Here is an 18445-nt window from a genome sequence, read left to right as displayed (position 1 = left end):
ACTGAATTATGTTGAGGCATATGTTTTTTGTTGAATAGCTAGTTGAATATCAGTACTGCTTCACACTCCATCACGTTTGGAATGAAATGGAGTGCAGCCGCCATATTTAGCTGGCACTCCAGAGTGCAAAGAATAGTCTCCTGTTCAGTCATTTTAAGCTGCAGGGGCTTAGACAGTAGAGGGGGGGCACTCATTTTTAGTATTATAAGAAACTGGGAAAGCAGCTGCTAACTCCTTGGTTTTTAACTTTATCTTTACTTTATCTTCCTCCTTTCTTTTTCTCCAGCTTTCTCTCCACCATAGGTTGGAACAAACATGGTGGAGTACGTCCAACAGGCTGAGTTGTCAAGACCGTTATGTATGGACTTTTTAGGGGCTTGCTATAATGTTACTGTTGATATGTAGATATTTTTTATTGATTCCAGTTTAATAGTGGCTCTGCTCTGGAATAAAGGTTTTAAATGTAGTGTTTCAGTATAAATTAGTTATATTGCTATTGATGATTAGGATTATTTTTCTAAACCTTTTCCAACATTTTGTATTTTTATTTTGTTGTTGTTTATTATTGCATGTTTGTATGATTTGCATTACCAAATCTTGAATGTATTGTGATTAGGCCTGCACATCCAACTAGACATGTGTAGTCTATTGAAATAGCATTTATACAGATTTTACTGTAAGGAACATGAAAATAATAATCTATTTATGAGATAGAATGGCCCCAGCATTCTAGTTAATATGAACCAACATTTGAATTGAATACTCAACCCATCTTGCTGTGTTAGATTAACCCAGCGTGTGTTTGGAAACTATCCAAACTGGGTTGCTTTCAATTCAGCAGTTTGTGCAAATGTTAACAATACTGTGTCACTGGTTTTACACTGGTCTGTTTGGTCAAATCCAGTCGGTTTGAGAGCAGTCATGTGATTTTCTTGCAGGAAGTGAACAATAGAATATAACTAGAAAAGGTTAAATTTTCTGAAGAAAATTTGTGTGCTTGCTTCAGCAAGAGGAGGCTGAAGACAGTTGAATTTCATTACAAAGAGTTTAAATGTCTGTACATTTTGAGTATTTCCATCTGGTGTTTGAAGTAGTAGCTGAAGTTATAGTTGTAGCAGTATCAGTAGAAAGAGTAAAAGAGTGAAAGTGTTTGAAGTAGTAGCTGAAGTTATAGTTGTAGTAGTATCAGCAGAAAGAGTAAAAGAGTGAAAGTGTTTGAAGTAGTAGCTGAAGTTATAGTTGTAGTATCAGTAGAAAGAGTGAAAGTGTTTGAAGTAGTAGCTGAAGTTATAGTTGTAGTAGTATCAGTAGAAAGAGTAAAAGAGTGAAAGTGTTTGAAGTAGTAGCTGAAGTTATAGTTGTAGCAGTATCAGTAGAAAGAGTAAAAGAGTGAAAGTGTTTGAAGTAGTAGCTGAAGTTATAGTTGTAGTAGTATCAGTAGAAAGAGTAAACGAGTGAAAGTGTTTGAAGTAGTAGCTGAAGTTATAGTTGTAGTAGTATCAGTAGAAAGAGTAAACGAGTGAAAGTGTTTGAAATAGTAGCTGAAGTTATAGTTGTAGTATCAGTAGAAAGAGTAAACGAGTGAAAGCCAGTGCAAGTCTATAAAACAGCTAGAGTGAAGTAGAGAGACTGCTGACTGTAGTAGCTGAAGTAGTAGTACTAGTAGTACTACTAGCAGTATTAGCAGTATTAGAAGTAGTAGTAGTAGTAGTAGTAGTAGCAGTAGTAGTAGTAGTAGTAGCAGTACTAGTAGTATTAGAAGTAGAAGTAGAAGCATTAGCAGTAGCAGTATTAACAGAGAGAGAGTGTGGGTTTGGCCCCAGCGTGTGTATGAAAATGGAGAAGTGCAGAGAGCAGGACAGCTGCATTAGAGCTGCAGCAGTAGTAGTCCAGTCAATCTGTGGTTTGACCCAGGGAAAATTGCAATAGTAATCATTCAAGGTTTTATGTGATCCCTAGGGACATCCAAATAACATATTACAGTAAAAGTATACCATTAGTGGATCAATGTAAATTCAGAGGTCGAAATTTTGGGCCTTCATGTCACAGCGTCACACAAAGAAGTGCGTATCTCTGCTTCTGAACATGCTATTTTCATATAATATATGTCTATACATTGTTTTTTTAGGGTGTTCTTTCACATACAACCATCGGATATGACCTGTTCTGAATGTATATGTGCACTTTGGGGGTACCCTTACCCCAAAATGACCAAAGTCATCAAACAAAGTCAATCACATTAGGTGATAAACCATTTATTATCATTGAATTTTCTGTATACAAATTTGTCTTAGTAATATGTTTTTCCATGGCAACCATGATGCATATCAGCACACAGATTGAAACCTTAAATGAGATCAAGCTTGAAACATGCCTTGTTGTTGTGCCGACATATTCGCGCACACACCTCTGCACTCTGAACAGGCTAGGAAGCAATCAAGTCCTTGACGCAACCTGACAATTGCAGCGCACAAGCTCCAACAAGGATTGAGGAGCAGGGTCCTGGTCGGAATGGATGGGAATGAGGCATGAGTCTTGGATCCTCCAGCCCCATTCCTCCGGTGGTAGCGAGTTACCCATCCATTCCTGAACCTGATGGTACACTCTGAAGCTGTGAAACATGGCAGACGAAGATGTTGCTGATTTTAAGAGGGGCATAGTTACTTCCAACCTTACCCACGCTTTATTGCATTTCTTCACTTTGACATTCAGAAGCACTGGGCAGAATTCACATCGTCGTCAACCCCACTGAGGCGGAGCTGCAACAATGTAGGACCTCGGCCATGGACAGCCCGCTCGTCACCACCAATACCAATCTATTGACCAGCGAACTCCACAACCATGGATGCTCTGCCAGCCGCCACCGATACCTTCTCCATATTGACTGACAGAGTATACTTGAACTCAAGAACTGAGCCAACGCCCATTTCGTGACGTTTAACGAGGCACGTCCACCCCTTTGTCATCGCTTCCCTGGCCCGGCCACCCCTATACAAAACGAGGGATGAACGCCCAACGAACACCGGGTTTGAGCGCCCTAAAAGATCCGGGGATGAACGCACCCAACTGACTGTTATTGTTCAGAATAATTTAATAAAGAACACACAAACGAACTTTCTCAATGAACCCCAAATAACAGAACAATCGAATAAATCACGCAACAAGTGCATGGAACACCTTAAGGGTGTCCACTGAATACAGCAAAGTCCTCCTGCTAAACAGCTTTGCCAGTTGTTCCCGCCTTCGCAGCGGGACTCCCATTCCCTCCAACACCCATTCATTCCTCTTTAACCACTTGCCCCTTGCTCCCAGGGGAAAACCCTCAATTCTGACTCTCTGGACAAGTGGCCATCTCAGACGCACTGCCTCGCCCAGCGGTGTGTATTTGAGAACCTTTTCTTGGTATGCATCCTTGAGTGTCCCCTCAGCCGACTCGAATCTTACGTCACGTCAATGACCATCGCAACTCGTGCTTTGATCATGACCAAGTTGGGGACATTCGTTTGACCATCTGCATTGGTCAAGTGTGGTTCTCTGTAGACCTGCCAGCCTCGCCCCTCAGCCTCTTGGGCCAAGATCTCACACAACTTGTTGTGTCTCGCCATGTGGTTCAGTTTAAGGCTCTTACAAGCGCTGAGAATGTGCTTCAATGTTTCAACCGCTCTTCCACACAGTCTACAGAGCTTCTCACACTCACCACCACCTTTGCCTCTTGACCCAAACGCCCTAGTCCGGAAGGTGTTGGTTCTCAGTTTGAGGGCAAGGACATACTGGCTTTCGCCAATATTACAATCACTTGGACTCCGCAGCCAGTGATTGCTGATCAGGTCCGCTTGGAAGTTGGTAATTCCTGAACGCTGGGCTTTGAGATTAACCCATTTCTCAAATTCCAACTTTTTTCCAGTCAAAATTCACTCTTCGCCCTGATAGAAAGGCGTTTTTAGACACATCACAGGTTGACGAGGGTGGGCTGTCTCCTATCCCGCCTTCCACAGCCTCCGAAAATGACTCGCAGTGACAGTCTTTCTTGTAATAGCTTTGGTGCACTCATCTTTAGAATTCACCAGAGACACAATCCGGTTGGCTTGCACTTTGGGGATGTGTCTTGCCAGCTTGTCTAGTCTCAGACCTCCATCTTTGCACCTGGCCTATAGCACCCCATGGGGTGGGACATGTTCTCCATCAGGGATGATAGCTTAGCCATCATTCTCCTTTCTCCCACCACCTCCACTGGGTCAAGGGGGCATTCCAGGACAAAGCTGGCCTTCTTAACCAGTCTGTTAAGTCTCTTCCTATCAGCAGTCGAGATGCTGCTGCCCCAGCACACCCCTCCATAGAAGATGGCTGATGCCACCACAGAGTCAAAGAAGGTCCTCAGGAGTGCCCCCTGCACTCCAAAAGACCTAAGTCTCCTCAGCAAATAGAGTCTGCTCTGGCCTTTCTTGTAAAGTGCATTTGTATTGTCCATCCAGTCCAGTTTATTATTCAGGTGAACACCCAGGTAAGACTTCACTATATATATGCTATACTGTATATACTATAATCAGCACAAGTGCTTTCATTGTGTATTATTAATACTATTGAAATTACATAGTTGTGTTTACAGTGATATATTGGGGGGGGGGGGGGGGGAATCATAGGAACAATTTATACCCAGTTTAGATGCGGATAAACCCATAGGAGCAGTGTGGCACAAACTGTAAGTGGAAGATTTGGCAAAAAAATTGGGTGTTGGGGTAGTAGTACCCCAAATACAGGTATAAGACATTAGAATATCCTCTGAAAAAGTGTTTTATTGGAAAGATTGACCCCAAAAACCTAGGAAAAGACATCAAATATGTTGGATGGGTGTACATAGACCCTCCAATATTAACACCATTTTACCCAGACCGCGTCACTCTAAAACGTCAAAACTTTGCTTTTGACCTTGAAAAAAGTATGTTCCACTAAATCCATGAAGGTATACTTTTAATATATGATGCAGGAGGGTATTAGGACCAATAAAAACTATGAAACATTACTATTGCAATTTCTCCTGGGTTGGGCCCTTTTTTGAGTTAGATTGACTGGACTATAGCGCAAGTGGAGCTCAAACGTTCATAATTCAAAAACTACAACTCCCACCTTTTAGATATCTACAATGTGAGAAAGAGCAGGACTGATTTAACATTTTAATGTGTAATATATGCACATAGTGCTAAAATTGTGGAAATTGTGATAGTTCAAATATGTGTAAACAGGACAAATCTGTTCATAAGAGCCAAAAACAGTACAGCATTAAAGTTGAACAAACCATCATAGCTCAAAAACTGTAAAAGCTATGATTTAGATATTTACATTGTCAGTGACAGAAGAAGTAGCTGAACAGTCTGATGTGTAATATATGTACTAAGTGTAAAAGACTCAAAAACTACAAATCCTATCACTTAGATATTTACACATAAGTTAAAGCTGGAACAGCTGAACAGTTTGATGTGTAATATGTGAATGAACTGTTCAAATTTGTGGGAATTATTACAGTTGAAAGACATTTGAAGAAGTTGAACTGTAGTAAAATTGTGTGAAAAAGTGAAAAAGTTGAATTGGAGCACTAATGTTGAACAAAGGTACCTAACTCAAAAACTACAAATCCCAGCACTTAGATATTTACATTGTGAGAAAGAGTAGCACTGGCTGAACATTTTAATGTGTAATATATGCATGTAGTCTTAAAGCTGTGGACATTGTGATAGTTCAAATATGTGTAAGCAGAAAATATCTGCTCATAGGAGGCAAAAACTGTACAGCATGAGTGTTGTACGTTTTTTTTGTTTGTCTTTCCTTTGTCACAGTCATGGCAACAAATATCTTAGTAAACATTAGCAAATGTTTAATTAATGTTATTTGCTGCCACTTTAGATTGGGGGCTGCAAAACGTCTACAACTGTTTAACAGGTTGTTAATAAATATTCTAACAAATAATTTATAATAAATAAAACCTGTGTAAATACTGTGTTGAGCATTTAGATATCATCTGTTAATGAACAACAAATGATATGTTCATCATTAATTAAGAACAATAATGACTTCACATGTTCCCTAGGAAGTTACATACTACATTAGGTAATGTTTTACAAATGAGTTATTAGCAAAGGTTTTCTTGACTTATAAACCAAGTACAAAGATGTAACTAATGTCATTACTAATGATGTACTAATTTGTTATACATTATTAATATATAATTGATAAATCACTGATAATAATGAATTGATGATTAACTCCACATTAAACTCATCATGAATTAATCAGTAATTCATTGTTTATTAAGGGCTTATAAACATTCATTATTTTAAAGTGTTAACAAAAATTTGAATACAGACCTAAAGAATGCCAGAGAAGAATGCCCGTATTTCTCTGAATTAATTGAAAAAAATTGTCATAACCCAAGAGTTCTTTTTCCATTGATCCAAGCATTGATCCCACCCCTGAAAATGTGAAGAATTTCTAACTTTAAGTCTCTGACATTAGAAGAAATATCTTCCCTCCAGTACAGAACTTACCTATCACAATCTCTGCTACTGATTGTCTTGACTTCTTTCATTAACATTGATATCCTCTCTAAGGTTATATCCAATATGAAGCCTTCGTCGTGTTCCATTGACATTTTACCTGTGAGATTTCTCAGAGAGGTCTATGGATCTGTCAGTCCATACCTCCTTTCTATAATTAATATCATCAACATCGCTGCTGATTGGTCCTTGTACCAGCCTATTTTTAAGCCGCTATTATTCAACCACTTCTGAAGAAGCCCTCCCTAGATCCTACCTCTTTGAATAATAATTATAGACCAATATCCAAATTGCCTTTTCTATCTATGGTCCAAGAAAAAATGGTAGCCAATCAATTGACTGCTTTTTTAAAGAAAAATTACCTCTTTGAGAAATACCAGTCTGGTTTTAGGGCACATCATAGTACTGATGTCGACCACACTATTTATTGGATTGTCTTAAAAACTGGGTGGGTATTTTGGGTTCCGTTTTAAACTGGTTCTATTCTTAGTTTAAGGATAGGACTTTAAGTGTTGCTATTGGGGACTCGAGGTCATGTTGGGTCCCACAGGGGTCTATCCTAGGGCCACTCCTGTTCTCTGTATACATGTTACCACTAGGTCGAAGGCACTTTGTAAACATTGTTTTTAGAAAAGTGCTATACAAATAAAGTTATTATTATTATTATTATTATTATTATTATTGTTATAATCTTAGTTTTCAGTCATACGCTGATGATACACAATTGTACCTTTCTCTTGACTCAGTTGATTCACAACAGTTAAAGACACTCCATGAGTGCCTTCTTGAGATTCTGGATGGAACTGGATGTCACACTTTTTTTCTTTTTTTTTTTTTTTTAGAATTGAATGCAGATAAATCAGAAGTTATAATCAGCTCAGACTCCTGTAACACTCAAATATCCCGGCATCTAGGTTCACTGGCCCTCATTTATCAATCTAACGTAGAGACCAGTGCAGATCCGAGCGCAGAAATCATCTTACGACAGGGTTCACGTGTGATTCATGAAACGTTCGTATCTCGCCAATTACGGCGTAAGAATGATCGGGCGTTGATAAATGTGGCGACTGAAAACAATTGTCATTTAAATATCACACCCCTAAATATTCTCGGTTTAGAGGCCTCGCCCCCCAGAGTTTACGACATGGAGATGCGTAATACGTCCAAGAAGAGAAACTTCTCCGACCTCGAAATAGAAACTCTAACGTCCCAAGTCCAATTGAACCAATTAGTTCTATTTGGCAGCCTGAAAAGTGGCATCAAAGGAAGTCTAAAAAATTCAGTATGGAAAGAAATCACTGCTGCGGTCAACAGCGTTGCCGCCGACAATCGAACTCCAGCTGAGGTTTGAATATTTAATTTATACATCCGTGATATGTATAGCCTATATATATAATAGTAGCCTAAATTAAAGCTTGTATCACAATTCTTTACATGTAGGTGAAGAAAAAATAGTCAGACCTCAAACAAGTAGGCTATCTCAAAATGAAAGAGAAATTAATCTTACACCAGAAAACTGTTAACCCCGTTAATTGCAAACAATTTGTAAATACCTATTTATGTTAGGGATAGGCTATACAGTCGATGCAAACCTTTGCAAAATATAATATTTTGCCATAGGCTACATATTTTTAAGTGATGAATATGTGGCTGTATATGCTTAGATGCCAGTCAGAATCTATGGTCTAATAACAATTGTTACTAATACAAGATTTACTATGCTGCACCATAAGTCCACGCTGACTCGAAAACTTGCGTACACGAGTTGAGACTTGACATGAGATTTGATCGTAGCCTCCGCTCACGTCCAAATTGATAAGTGCCAAGCTTTGCGTGGAAATGACCGTACGCCCAGTTTTCTGTCGTACGTTGGTTTTGTGAATGAGGGCCACTGTCTCTAAACGTGACTCAACACAACAAATATCTTGATGTCATCTTTGAGAATCATCTCAATTTTGACAAACATATTAACACAGACATCCAGTCTTGTTTCTTACAGCTCAGGAGAATTTCGAAAATAAGTTAATTTCTTTCCAGTAAAAACCTAGAAACTGTCATGCCTTCATTTCATCCTGGTTAGACTACTGTAACTCACTATATACTTGTCTAAACCAGTAGAACCTTGATAGATTACAACTTGTCCAGAATGCTGCAGCTAGACTTATCACAAAGACAAAGAGAAAAGAACACATCATTCTTATTTTAGCTTCCCTTCACTGGTTACCCATACATTTTAGGATTGATTTAAAGATTTTAATTATGACTTTTAAGGCTTGCTCTGGAACTGCACCTTGTTAGTTAAGAGAACTTTTAACTCCATATCAACCAGAACGCACTTTAAGGTCATCTAATAAGTCTCTTTTAGCAATCCCTCCAACAAGACTGGTAACTAAGGGTGACCAAGCCTTTTCTGTCAAGGCCAGAACACTTTGGAATAGTCTGACTAGCAGGCACTTTACCTCTTTTAAATCTCTCCTAAAAACACATTTAGATCCTCTGAAGATCATCTGTTTTGGTGTCTGTGGATCAGTGTGTCTCTGTGGTAAAGATGTGATATCAACCACTGTGACTGTGCTAGGATCTCACTCTGGTTTACTTCAGTCTCTGTCTCTCTCTCTCTCTCAGGTGTCCATACCTACCAGAGGATGTTTGGCTGTGAATGGGATGATGAGACTGGAGAAGTTAATGGTTTTAATCAGTATGGTTATGATGGAGAAGACTTCTTAACATTGGACCTGAAGACACTGACATGGATCGCTCCAAGACCACAGGCTGTCATCACCAAAGAGAGATGGGATAATGACAACGCTAGATTAGCATTCTTACAGAACTACCTCACCAAGTATTGCATTGATCGGCTGAAGAAGTATGTGGAATATGGGAAGAGCATTCTGCAGAGAACAGGTAGAGTCATATGGCCTGATGTAGTTTCATGGACACAACAATGTTCATATGCCTCTTCTGTTTCTAATGTACAGTAACTTTATTAGGTACACATGGTCGTTAACGCAAATAGCTGCTTCTCCAAACAGTGAATCGTGTGACAGCAACTCAATATATAAAGCATACAGACATGGTGAAATGGTTTAGTTTTTTGGTTCAACCAAACATTAGAATGGGCAAGATTCATGATCTAAGCGAGTTGACCGTGGTCTGATTGTTGGTTCAGCATTTCAGAAACAGCTGCCCTCCTGGGATTTTCATGCACTACATTCTCTAGAGTTTACAGAGAATAGTGCGTTAAAAAAGATTTAATGAGCCTCAGTTCTGTGGTCAAAAAGACCTTAATGAGAGAGGTCAGAGGAGAACTTGTTCAAGCTAACAGTAAGGCCACAAATGCTCCAACAGCTCTGTACAACAGTGGTGTGCAGAAGGGCATCTCTGAACACGTTGTTGGCCCTTATGATAAATGGGCTACAGCAACAGATGATCTGTCGCTACTACATAGATAGGTGTACCTAATAAATTGGCTGGTGAGTGTATAACTGTAATGGTTTTTAAGTTTATACACATTTCTCTGTCTCTCTTTGTTTCTCCCTCCTCTCAATTTCTTTACCTCTCTCCTCTCCCTCTCTTTTTCTCTGTTTCTCTCTCTCCCTCTTTCTTCCCCTTCACCCCCACCCCCCCACCCCAGAGCTTCCCTCTGTGTCTCTCCTCCAGAAGACTCCCTCCTCTCCAGTCAGCTGCCACGCTACAGGTTTCTACCCTGACAGAGTCATGTTGTTCTGGAGGAGAGATGGAGAGGAGCTTCAGGACCACATGGACCAGGGAGAGAGCCTCCCCAACCACGATGGAACCTTCCAGACGAGCGTTCAGCTGGACGTTTCATCAGTCAAACCTGAAGACTGGGGGAAGTACGAGTGTGTGTTTCAGCTCTCTGGTGTCAAGGAGGACATCATCACCAAACTGGACCCAGCAGTGATCAAGACCAACCCGGGTAAGACTGGGATCAGAGCTGATGGAGGAGGAGAGACACATTTAGTTTACTTCTTACACCTGACTAACAATTCATGTGTTTTGTTTCTGTTGTTCTGTACTGGACCGTTTCTCTCCTTGTTGTGGTTTTGTTGTCATTTTATTTTCTGTCATCCAGTAAACTTTTAAAGATTTTATATAATAATAATAATAATAATAATAAGCTTTATTTATATAGCACTTTTCAAAACAGTAACAGTTACAAAGTGCTTTACAGTCAAAATTTAAGAAAGTCCAAAGACAATCACTACTTAAAGGAAAAAAGTAAAATAATAACGATGAACAAGATGGAACAATAAAAGGCAAAAATGGAATAAAAGCAACATAAGAGGCAAAAACAGCATAAAAACATATGGCAAAACATATGGCATAAAAGCAACAAAAAAAGAGTAAGCAAGGATCCTGAATAGACTTAAAATTAGGAGAATAACATGGTGACATTTAAGCAGAACAGACTATTGATATAGTCTGCGACGCTGAATTTTTGTTCCTGCTGGGAATCGAACTCTGGTCTCCCAATTGAGAGTCTGCAGTCTAACTCCCTGCGGCACACTTTCACCCACGTGACCCATAAAGTGGTGAACAGAGCGAGCGACAGATCCATAGAGCCCCTGCTGTTGCAGGCCTAAAAAAGCCTTCTTAAACAAGTGGGTTTGAGAGGGGATTTAAAAGATGATACTCAGTTTGCAAGTCTCCGCAAGGACGTTGCAGAGCTCAGGGGCTCGACCACTCTTGCCTCGCCATGCCTGAGGACCTCAGACTGCACTCTAGCTCATATGGGGTTAAAACATCTGTGATATACCTAGGGGCTAAACTGCCATACTGTTAACAGTATAGTAAGTAATACAGTAATAACAACACTACAGTAATAGTTCCAGCCCATGTTTTCTCATTCAGTGTAGTTTGTATGTAATGTATGGTGTTCCCAGATAGTGACATAGTTTATTCCTCGTTGGGGGTAAATTTGGACTTGTTTACCATACCACCTGTAGAGTTGGCCGAATGGCTGAGGCACAAAAGAGATGGTATTGTTCATCAGTCCAGGTGTTTTATTTACAGCAGTGCGGTCCCATGCAGCTTATATACAGTGCAAACAAAATTGGCTAATTGAAGAAAAAAGGAAAAACACAACTTACAAAAATAAACAAGAAAAATATACAAGGCAAAAAATAGATATACTTATAAACAAAATCTGCACTATAAGGCAATGCCCAGTTTATATACGTCTACAGCTGCTTTTATCTGGATCAAACAGTCATAACGTGCAAATACACATAAGTTTATGTCTGTGGTAATAGCACAGGTATGTCTTTGTAAAACTTTAACGTCTTTTGTAACCGAATAGTCACAATTGTGGCCAAAGAAGTGTTTGCAGTTTATAGCGTAATCAGGCATGACATTTACATGATTATAGGCAATACTATAGTATTGTTTCCGATGTTTATATGTGTTTGGTATGTCTAATATCTTTGTTTAGGCCTATATTTGGAAACTAGACTATAATAAACATGATTTACTGATGGGTTATATATAAAATAAAGAAATGATCTCTTTTGCAATTATCCTTATGACTCTGCATTATATTACCTGCTCTGTGCCCTAGATTATAACCAATTCAGTCCTTTTTAGTGGAAATAGGCCAATACAGCCAGTAACATGCCGTTTTCCACTTGCCAAAAAGTGATTGCAGCCCCTACCTTCTGACTGAAAGGTTGGTTCTGCCTCAAAATGACTTGGTTTCATTCATAAGGGTTATATTGTAAAGATTATAGCCCACCCAGTCCCTTTTACCTGTTGAAATACCTTTAAAAGGGCCAATACAACCAGTAACAGGCCGTTTTCCACTTGCTAAAAAGTGATTGCAGCCCCTACCTTGTGACTGAAAGGTAGTTTTACAAAGACATACCTTTGCTATTACCACGGACATAAACTTAAGTGTATTTGCACGTTATGACTGTTTGATCCAGATAAAAGCAGCTGTAGACGTATATAAACTGGGCGATACAGCTTTAACAGGCTGCGCACGCTCCCGCGGACGGCAATCACTTTTTGGCGGACAATCAATTTTTGGCACGACACCAGCAAGATGTAATTAGAAGTGGCTATGCAGCGTTGTGTGTGTGTTTGCACCTTACTTTCTAGAGGGCACGGGATATCCCCGTGACACCACCGTTTGGGCAACCAGACAGTTTTTAACTCCATGAGAATATTGAAGGCAACCAATCGTGCCGGTCGGTTCATTAAAACACATTAGGTGTCCCTCTTGTTTGTCTGATTCACATGACCTCCTCTCTATACTTAAAATACTAAAGTGGAACAAATAGACATAATCTGATCCATCCAGTGTTATGTGACAAAGTCTGAATGCTCTGTTTTGGTTCCATGTTCTCCTTCAGGGATCAATACTGCTCTTGTCATTGGAGTCGTTGCAGGACTGCTGCTCCTCCTGGCAATCTGCATCGCTGGAGTCTTCATCTGGAGAAGGAACAATAATGGTGAGGGACGAAGAGTTTTTTTTACTCATAAAGATATTTTTACTCCTCTAGTGTAGGATTTATCATACATGCTTGTGACAGTAGCGTATTAGTGTTCTTGTTCCATAACTTCATATATTTAATGTTGTGTTTCCTTTCATAAATCTTAATTTGTAATCTGTCATTGAGTAATAATGTAACATCTTGTCTGTATTTCAGGGTTCAAACCTGCTAACAGTAAGTTTTCATTCTCCTGTAATGTGTAATATTTGTATCTGTTGCTTGCATGGTTTGTACTTAAAAAGGACATGGCAGAAGAATAGGCATTAGTAATCAGTCACTAACCTCTCATGTTCAGTTCTTTTTCTTACAGTATTGCTGTTCAATTCAAATTTTTTTTTACATTGTCATCTTTTTGTAGCTTCAGAGACTTCATCTACCGAAGTTGTACCTCTTAACTGATCACAGTGAGTACTTCACCATGTAAACTATTCTGTGCAGATGTGCATAACTGCTGTACTGTCATAATACTCACAGATATATAAGCAGATACTCTATCTTTACTTAATCATCAATGCCCTTGAGACGAAAACAAAATTTAGAGTTGTAATTCACATCCACCCGCTGGTGAGGATTCAAAAAGCCTTTCTGATGAAGCTTTTTCTCACTCAGTGTTTCAGTATAATTACAGAAAACAGTTGGCATTGAGTTTTTATCTTTATTCTGATGTACAAAAAAGCAGATTGCATCACTCTATATCTAAACGTTATCTTTTGATCCAGAAAGTAATATCCCATGCAATATGAAAGCAAATAGACTGCACAGTGTGAACAATAATAAGTTCAATATTTCACCTTGTCTGTCTGTTAATCTGTCTTGACAGGCGACCAGTGGAGATAAGAAGAGGATGGTGAACTCCAATAAATCACAGAGGCATCAAGATAATTACAGCAGTTGTTTCTAATTTGCAACAAAAGTGCATATTAACAAAACTTGTTGAGATTTTAAGTCATAGGATCTGTCAGAAAGTTGTTGGACAAATCAAATTGTTAAAATTTGCGTTGATTTACTTGCCAAAGATGAATATTTCTGGTTGTTTCTTGGTTCATTTTTCTGCATTTGTGCTTCACCCCTGCCTCCATACTGTATTGTTACTACTATTAAATGCAGGTTTTTTTTTTTCCTGAGTGCCAGTCAGAACTGGCAGCAGCATCACTGTACAGGTAAATCCTCCTCTGTAGGAGTAACAACATCAGCAGAGTACTGATGCTGCTGTACAGCTGTTTCTGCAGAGCTTTTGTGGAGAGGGATTACTACAGCAGCTACCAGAGACCAAACACATGATGAGAGAACAAACAGAGAGGACACTTCCTTTACCATGCTGAGAGACACAGCATTTTGATTTGTCAATTCATGAGTTTATAATTGGCTATGAATTGATAAATGATATTATTTTCCACTGTTGAGTTTATAAATCTCACAAAATGAGTTTGACTTTGGTTCAGTTCAGTTCTCCTGGATGCTGCTGTGGCTCAACGCTCTGCTCTGTCATTGTAAAGCCGTTCAAATCTCTATAATGGTGTGGAAATGATCTCCAATCTGTACAGCTTTTTGAATGGGTATTAGAGCAAGAAGTTTTCATTTAGAAATAGTTTTTTAAGTTTTTCTTTGTGAACTGCATTTTGTTCTTCATTAGGAAATTACAGTAGTCAGATATTGTGTGTAGATGTTTTAATGAATAATGCTGAATTTGATTTAAAATCCAGTGTGGTAAACTGTTCATGTGCTAGAACAATGTTACACACTTTCTGTTAGAGAATGTTTTTCTGGAGCTGCTTTCAGCTTTTCTTTCATTGGTTCTTGTTGTGGCTTTTATATATTTGCATTATTCCTTTGGGATCTGCTCTGTTCTGCTTCATTCCAATTTGAATTGTTATGAGTGTGAGTGTGTGTGTGTGCGTGTGTGTGTGTGTGTGTGTGTGTAGGGGGAGACTTTGGAGGAGGTTAAGGAATATGGCATCCCTTTTGTTTAATGAATGAATAAAATGTTTCTGAAAACCCGTTGATTCTCTGTTTATTTATTTGTTGTTTATTTGGGGATCATAGTTACTTGCTCTGCTGTCACTAACTGTCTCTGTGCAAAACAATTAGACAAATATACTGTATGTTGAACTGCAATTAAGTGACAGAACGTGTGTGGCCTTGTTCAGGATATGAACAAAATGGTAGATAATTATAATACCATTGCCATCTGGTTCATCTTGCCTTTGCAACGCCCTGTCTGAGGAGTAGATACTTGCAAAATCAGTGTAAAAAAAATCAGTGAATTTTTACAGATATGCTTTGATATAATTTCCTACTCCATTATAATTGTTTTTGCCTGTTTAACTCTCACCTTACCCTGGTTTTAATCCCTACTTGGGATTTTTATTGCTCATCACATTGGCTTTGATTTGTTATTTTTTTTTATTTTTTGGAAAGCACTTCGTAAGACTTTTGAAAAGCATCATATAAGTGAAGTCTATTGCAGCATAATGCACCTCATTTGCATCCACATTAAGAGTGATTGATGTCTCTGCCATCTCATGACAACAGAAGATGACATAAAATGGCAGCATGCACATGATCTCAGGAAAAACTGGTGTGAAAGTCTATGCATGCATGTGTGTGTTTGTAATTATGTGAGTGTGTGCATGTGTGTTAACGATATGTTACATCACCTTGGTTTGTCATGTTCATATTTTATTACCTAGGTATGATGTTATAAAAGTTTTCATGTAAGAAGCTGCATGACTTGAGTAACTAGATTTGTCGGTTGAACAGTAAGACATTGTACCACTGTAATGCATCCCTACTGCACACTGGCTGGAGATTTTAACCACTGGAGGGAGCGCTTCACCAGATTTAGGAATATCAGTGAAACCACATTTGCACTTATATGTTGATGTTTTGACCAGGACTGTTTTTCATCCCAGGATCTGGATCTGTTAAGTCTTACATTACATTACAGTAGCTCTGAGCAGCATAGGCTACCCTAGCATGAACCATGAAGCATAAACCAAAGTACACTTTCACTTTCGTTAAGCTCGTTGGATCCGTTCAGAGTCAGGTGACGCTGGACTGAGCCTTAATTGGTTCCTGTGTTCAAATGCGACTGATGCTATAGCCGCTCCTCCGCTTTCCTCTCAGCCACGCCCTGGTGCTGCACCGGGTACCATCTTTCTCGACAGCTGGCGCCAGTTGGTGATTCAAAGTTATTATGTTAATATCATTTTTTTTTCCTCTTCCAAGGCTGTAGATAGCAGTGACAATGAAGACCTTCCTGGCTCTGGTCCTCCTGGAAATACACGGCGCAGCGGCTAGTGAGTTACTTTTTAATTGGTTAATTCTAAAAACAAAAATAAATAACAAAACAGAGCCTTATCTGTTTAGCCTTTCTGTGTGCGTAAATCTAGGATTCGTTTGATAGGCTTTGATGTTTGGTTTCAGGGAAACGTTTCAGATTATAAAAAAAATGTTTAAAATTCATGTCTGTTTTCTAAAAGTTTACAAGTAGTCTATATAAATCCCGAACCCATTACCCATAAATCACTGTAATATTTATGGAAACATACAGTGCCTGTGGTAGCGTAGTACTCAATAGTGAGTTTATAATGTGGTTTTACCTACTATCGTATTATTATCGTAGTATTGATTTTTGGTTAGTAGGTTATCCTTCTAAAATAACTCATAGGATTGTTTTGCTTTTTACGGAGCCCCCAAAGTCCCGCAAGGTGATATTTTTTTCATCTTGTGTGCACAAGTTAATTTTCTTGTGGGAACAAGTTATTATCTTGTGCGCACAAGATAATTAACTTGTTCCCACAAGATAAATATCTTGTCACAAGATAATAACTTGTTCGCACAAGGTAATAACTTGTGCGCACAAGATAAAAAAATATCATCTTTAGGGGCTCAGTAGCTTTTTGCTTTTAAGCTTTAGCCTACAAACACAGTTCTATCTGCGTGTCCATGGTGATATAAAACAGGTTAAAACACAATCTCATAGTTATTCAGGCTTTAACCAGGCCAAACCAAAGGGACATTGGATTGATGAGAAATGCTCCAAGTTTGCTGGACTTTGGAGTTTGTTCCAACAAATGTTGTGTTAGTGACACAAATGTGTCCACAAATTGTCCCAAAAACCTTGTTGTTGAAAATGACACATCCTCCTTTTTTTACAGCGCGTAGCCCGTTGGGGCTGCAGGGAGAGAAGTTGATCTCAATCTGAATGTTTTGCTTTGATTTGTGAAACTTTCATCTGTATCCAAAAAATCACACGTACTAGACCTTAATAAAATAACTTTGGCATGCCATGTTTGTTTTGGACTTTCTTACCCAGGGCGACTTGCAGGAAAGCAGCTGAATAAATTTATATTGCATCAGCAAATTCACATTAGAAATTACAAATACAAAGGAGTGCAAGGGCCCAGAAAACAATTGTTGCAAATATTACTATGTTTATCTAAAATATTTATGTATAAGAGTATTTAGTAAAGAAAACACCATGAAAACACTTGGTAAACACCAGGCAGAAAGAGCCTAAGCCATACAATATCATAAACTGTAAATATCTATAAACCTCCATTTCCTAGTCCATGATAAAGGTTGGCCTGTCTGTTGCAATGTCAGCAATAGTAAAGATTTATTCTGTATCTGAGTTATGAGTGAGTGGCTAGATTTTCAGGTCTTATGTACTGCACTGTATTAGCAGGCACCTCATTTATATTTTCTTAACATGGCACCATGCTTGTGTTTGGAGTTTATTACTAATGACCTCAGTATAACCTGTTTTTAAAAAGAGTGACACTGTTTTCTTATGCCACAGTTATACATTCGCTGCAGTACTTCTACACTGCCACATCGGGAATACCAGGATTCCCAGAGTTTATCAGTCTGGAAATGTTGGATGACATGCAGATGGATTATTACGATAGTAACATCAGGGAAGTGATCCCCAAGCAGAACTGGACGGCTGAGGGAGCTGAGTGCAGGAAGCAACAGACTGAGGCCTTATCTGGTGCTGAGCAGGTCTTCAAAAAAAACATTGATGTTGCCAAGCAGCGTTTCAATCAGACTGGAGGTGAGTAGTTCACTGTCATTATGAAAACCGTTTATACAGGGTGTGATGTAGGATATACTAACTAATGGACACACACACACACACACACACAGACATATACGCACACACACACACACACACACCTTCATAGAGACCTTCAAGTGTCTCTCCTGCTGTCTCTCGGTGCGTTTCATTAGTCGTTTCAACCGGCCCTCGCTGACTTCCCCTCGGCACTTCCGCTCGGGGAATCCCCGCCGCCATCTTAAGTGTCATTCTATTACTCTGATAACACCAGTGAACTTTCTGAGATCGACCCTTCAAGGGCCGAGGGAGCGAGTCAACAATGA

General features: G+C 39.1%; 1 protein-coding gene across 1 annotated transcript in view; it reads left to right on the top strand.

Moving 5' to 3' along the window:
* The window catches only part of LOC139665700 (major histocompatibility complex class I-related gene protein-like), a 28227-nt gene extending 13175 nt beyond the window's left edge, over positions 1 to 15052 (top strand). The window contains exons 3-8 of the mRNA XM_071544788.1: positions 9174 to 9452; positions 10183 to 10485; positions 12920 to 13018; positions 13217 to 13234; positions 13419 to 13464; positions 13881 to 15052. Of these exons, the coding sequence (XP_071400889.1) occupies positions 9174 to 9452; positions 10183 to 10485; positions 12920 to 13018; positions 13217 to 13234; positions 13419 to 13459 (740 nt within the window). The 3' untranslated portion in view covers positions 13460 to 13464; positions 13881 to 15052. The remainder of the gene's footprint in view (positions 1 to 9173; positions 9453 to 10182; positions 10486 to 12919; positions 13019 to 13216; positions 13235 to 13418; positions 13465 to 13880) is intronic.
* Positions 15053 to 18445: the final 3393 nt, after the last annotated feature.

This window comes from Centroberyx affinis, unplaced genomic scaffold (assembly GCF_046629955.1).
Source record: "Centroberyx affinis isolate AG114_WGS23_722 - 3 ecotype Tasmania unplaced genomic scaffold, CSIRO-AGI_Caff_v1 ptg004668l_1, whole genome shotgun sequence".
Classification (NCBI taxonomy): domain Eukaryota; kingdom Metazoa; phylum Chordata; class Actinopteri; order Beryciformes; family Berycidae; genus Centroberyx; species Centroberyx affinis.
This window is presented reverse-complemented; position numbering and strand designations above follow the sequence as displayed.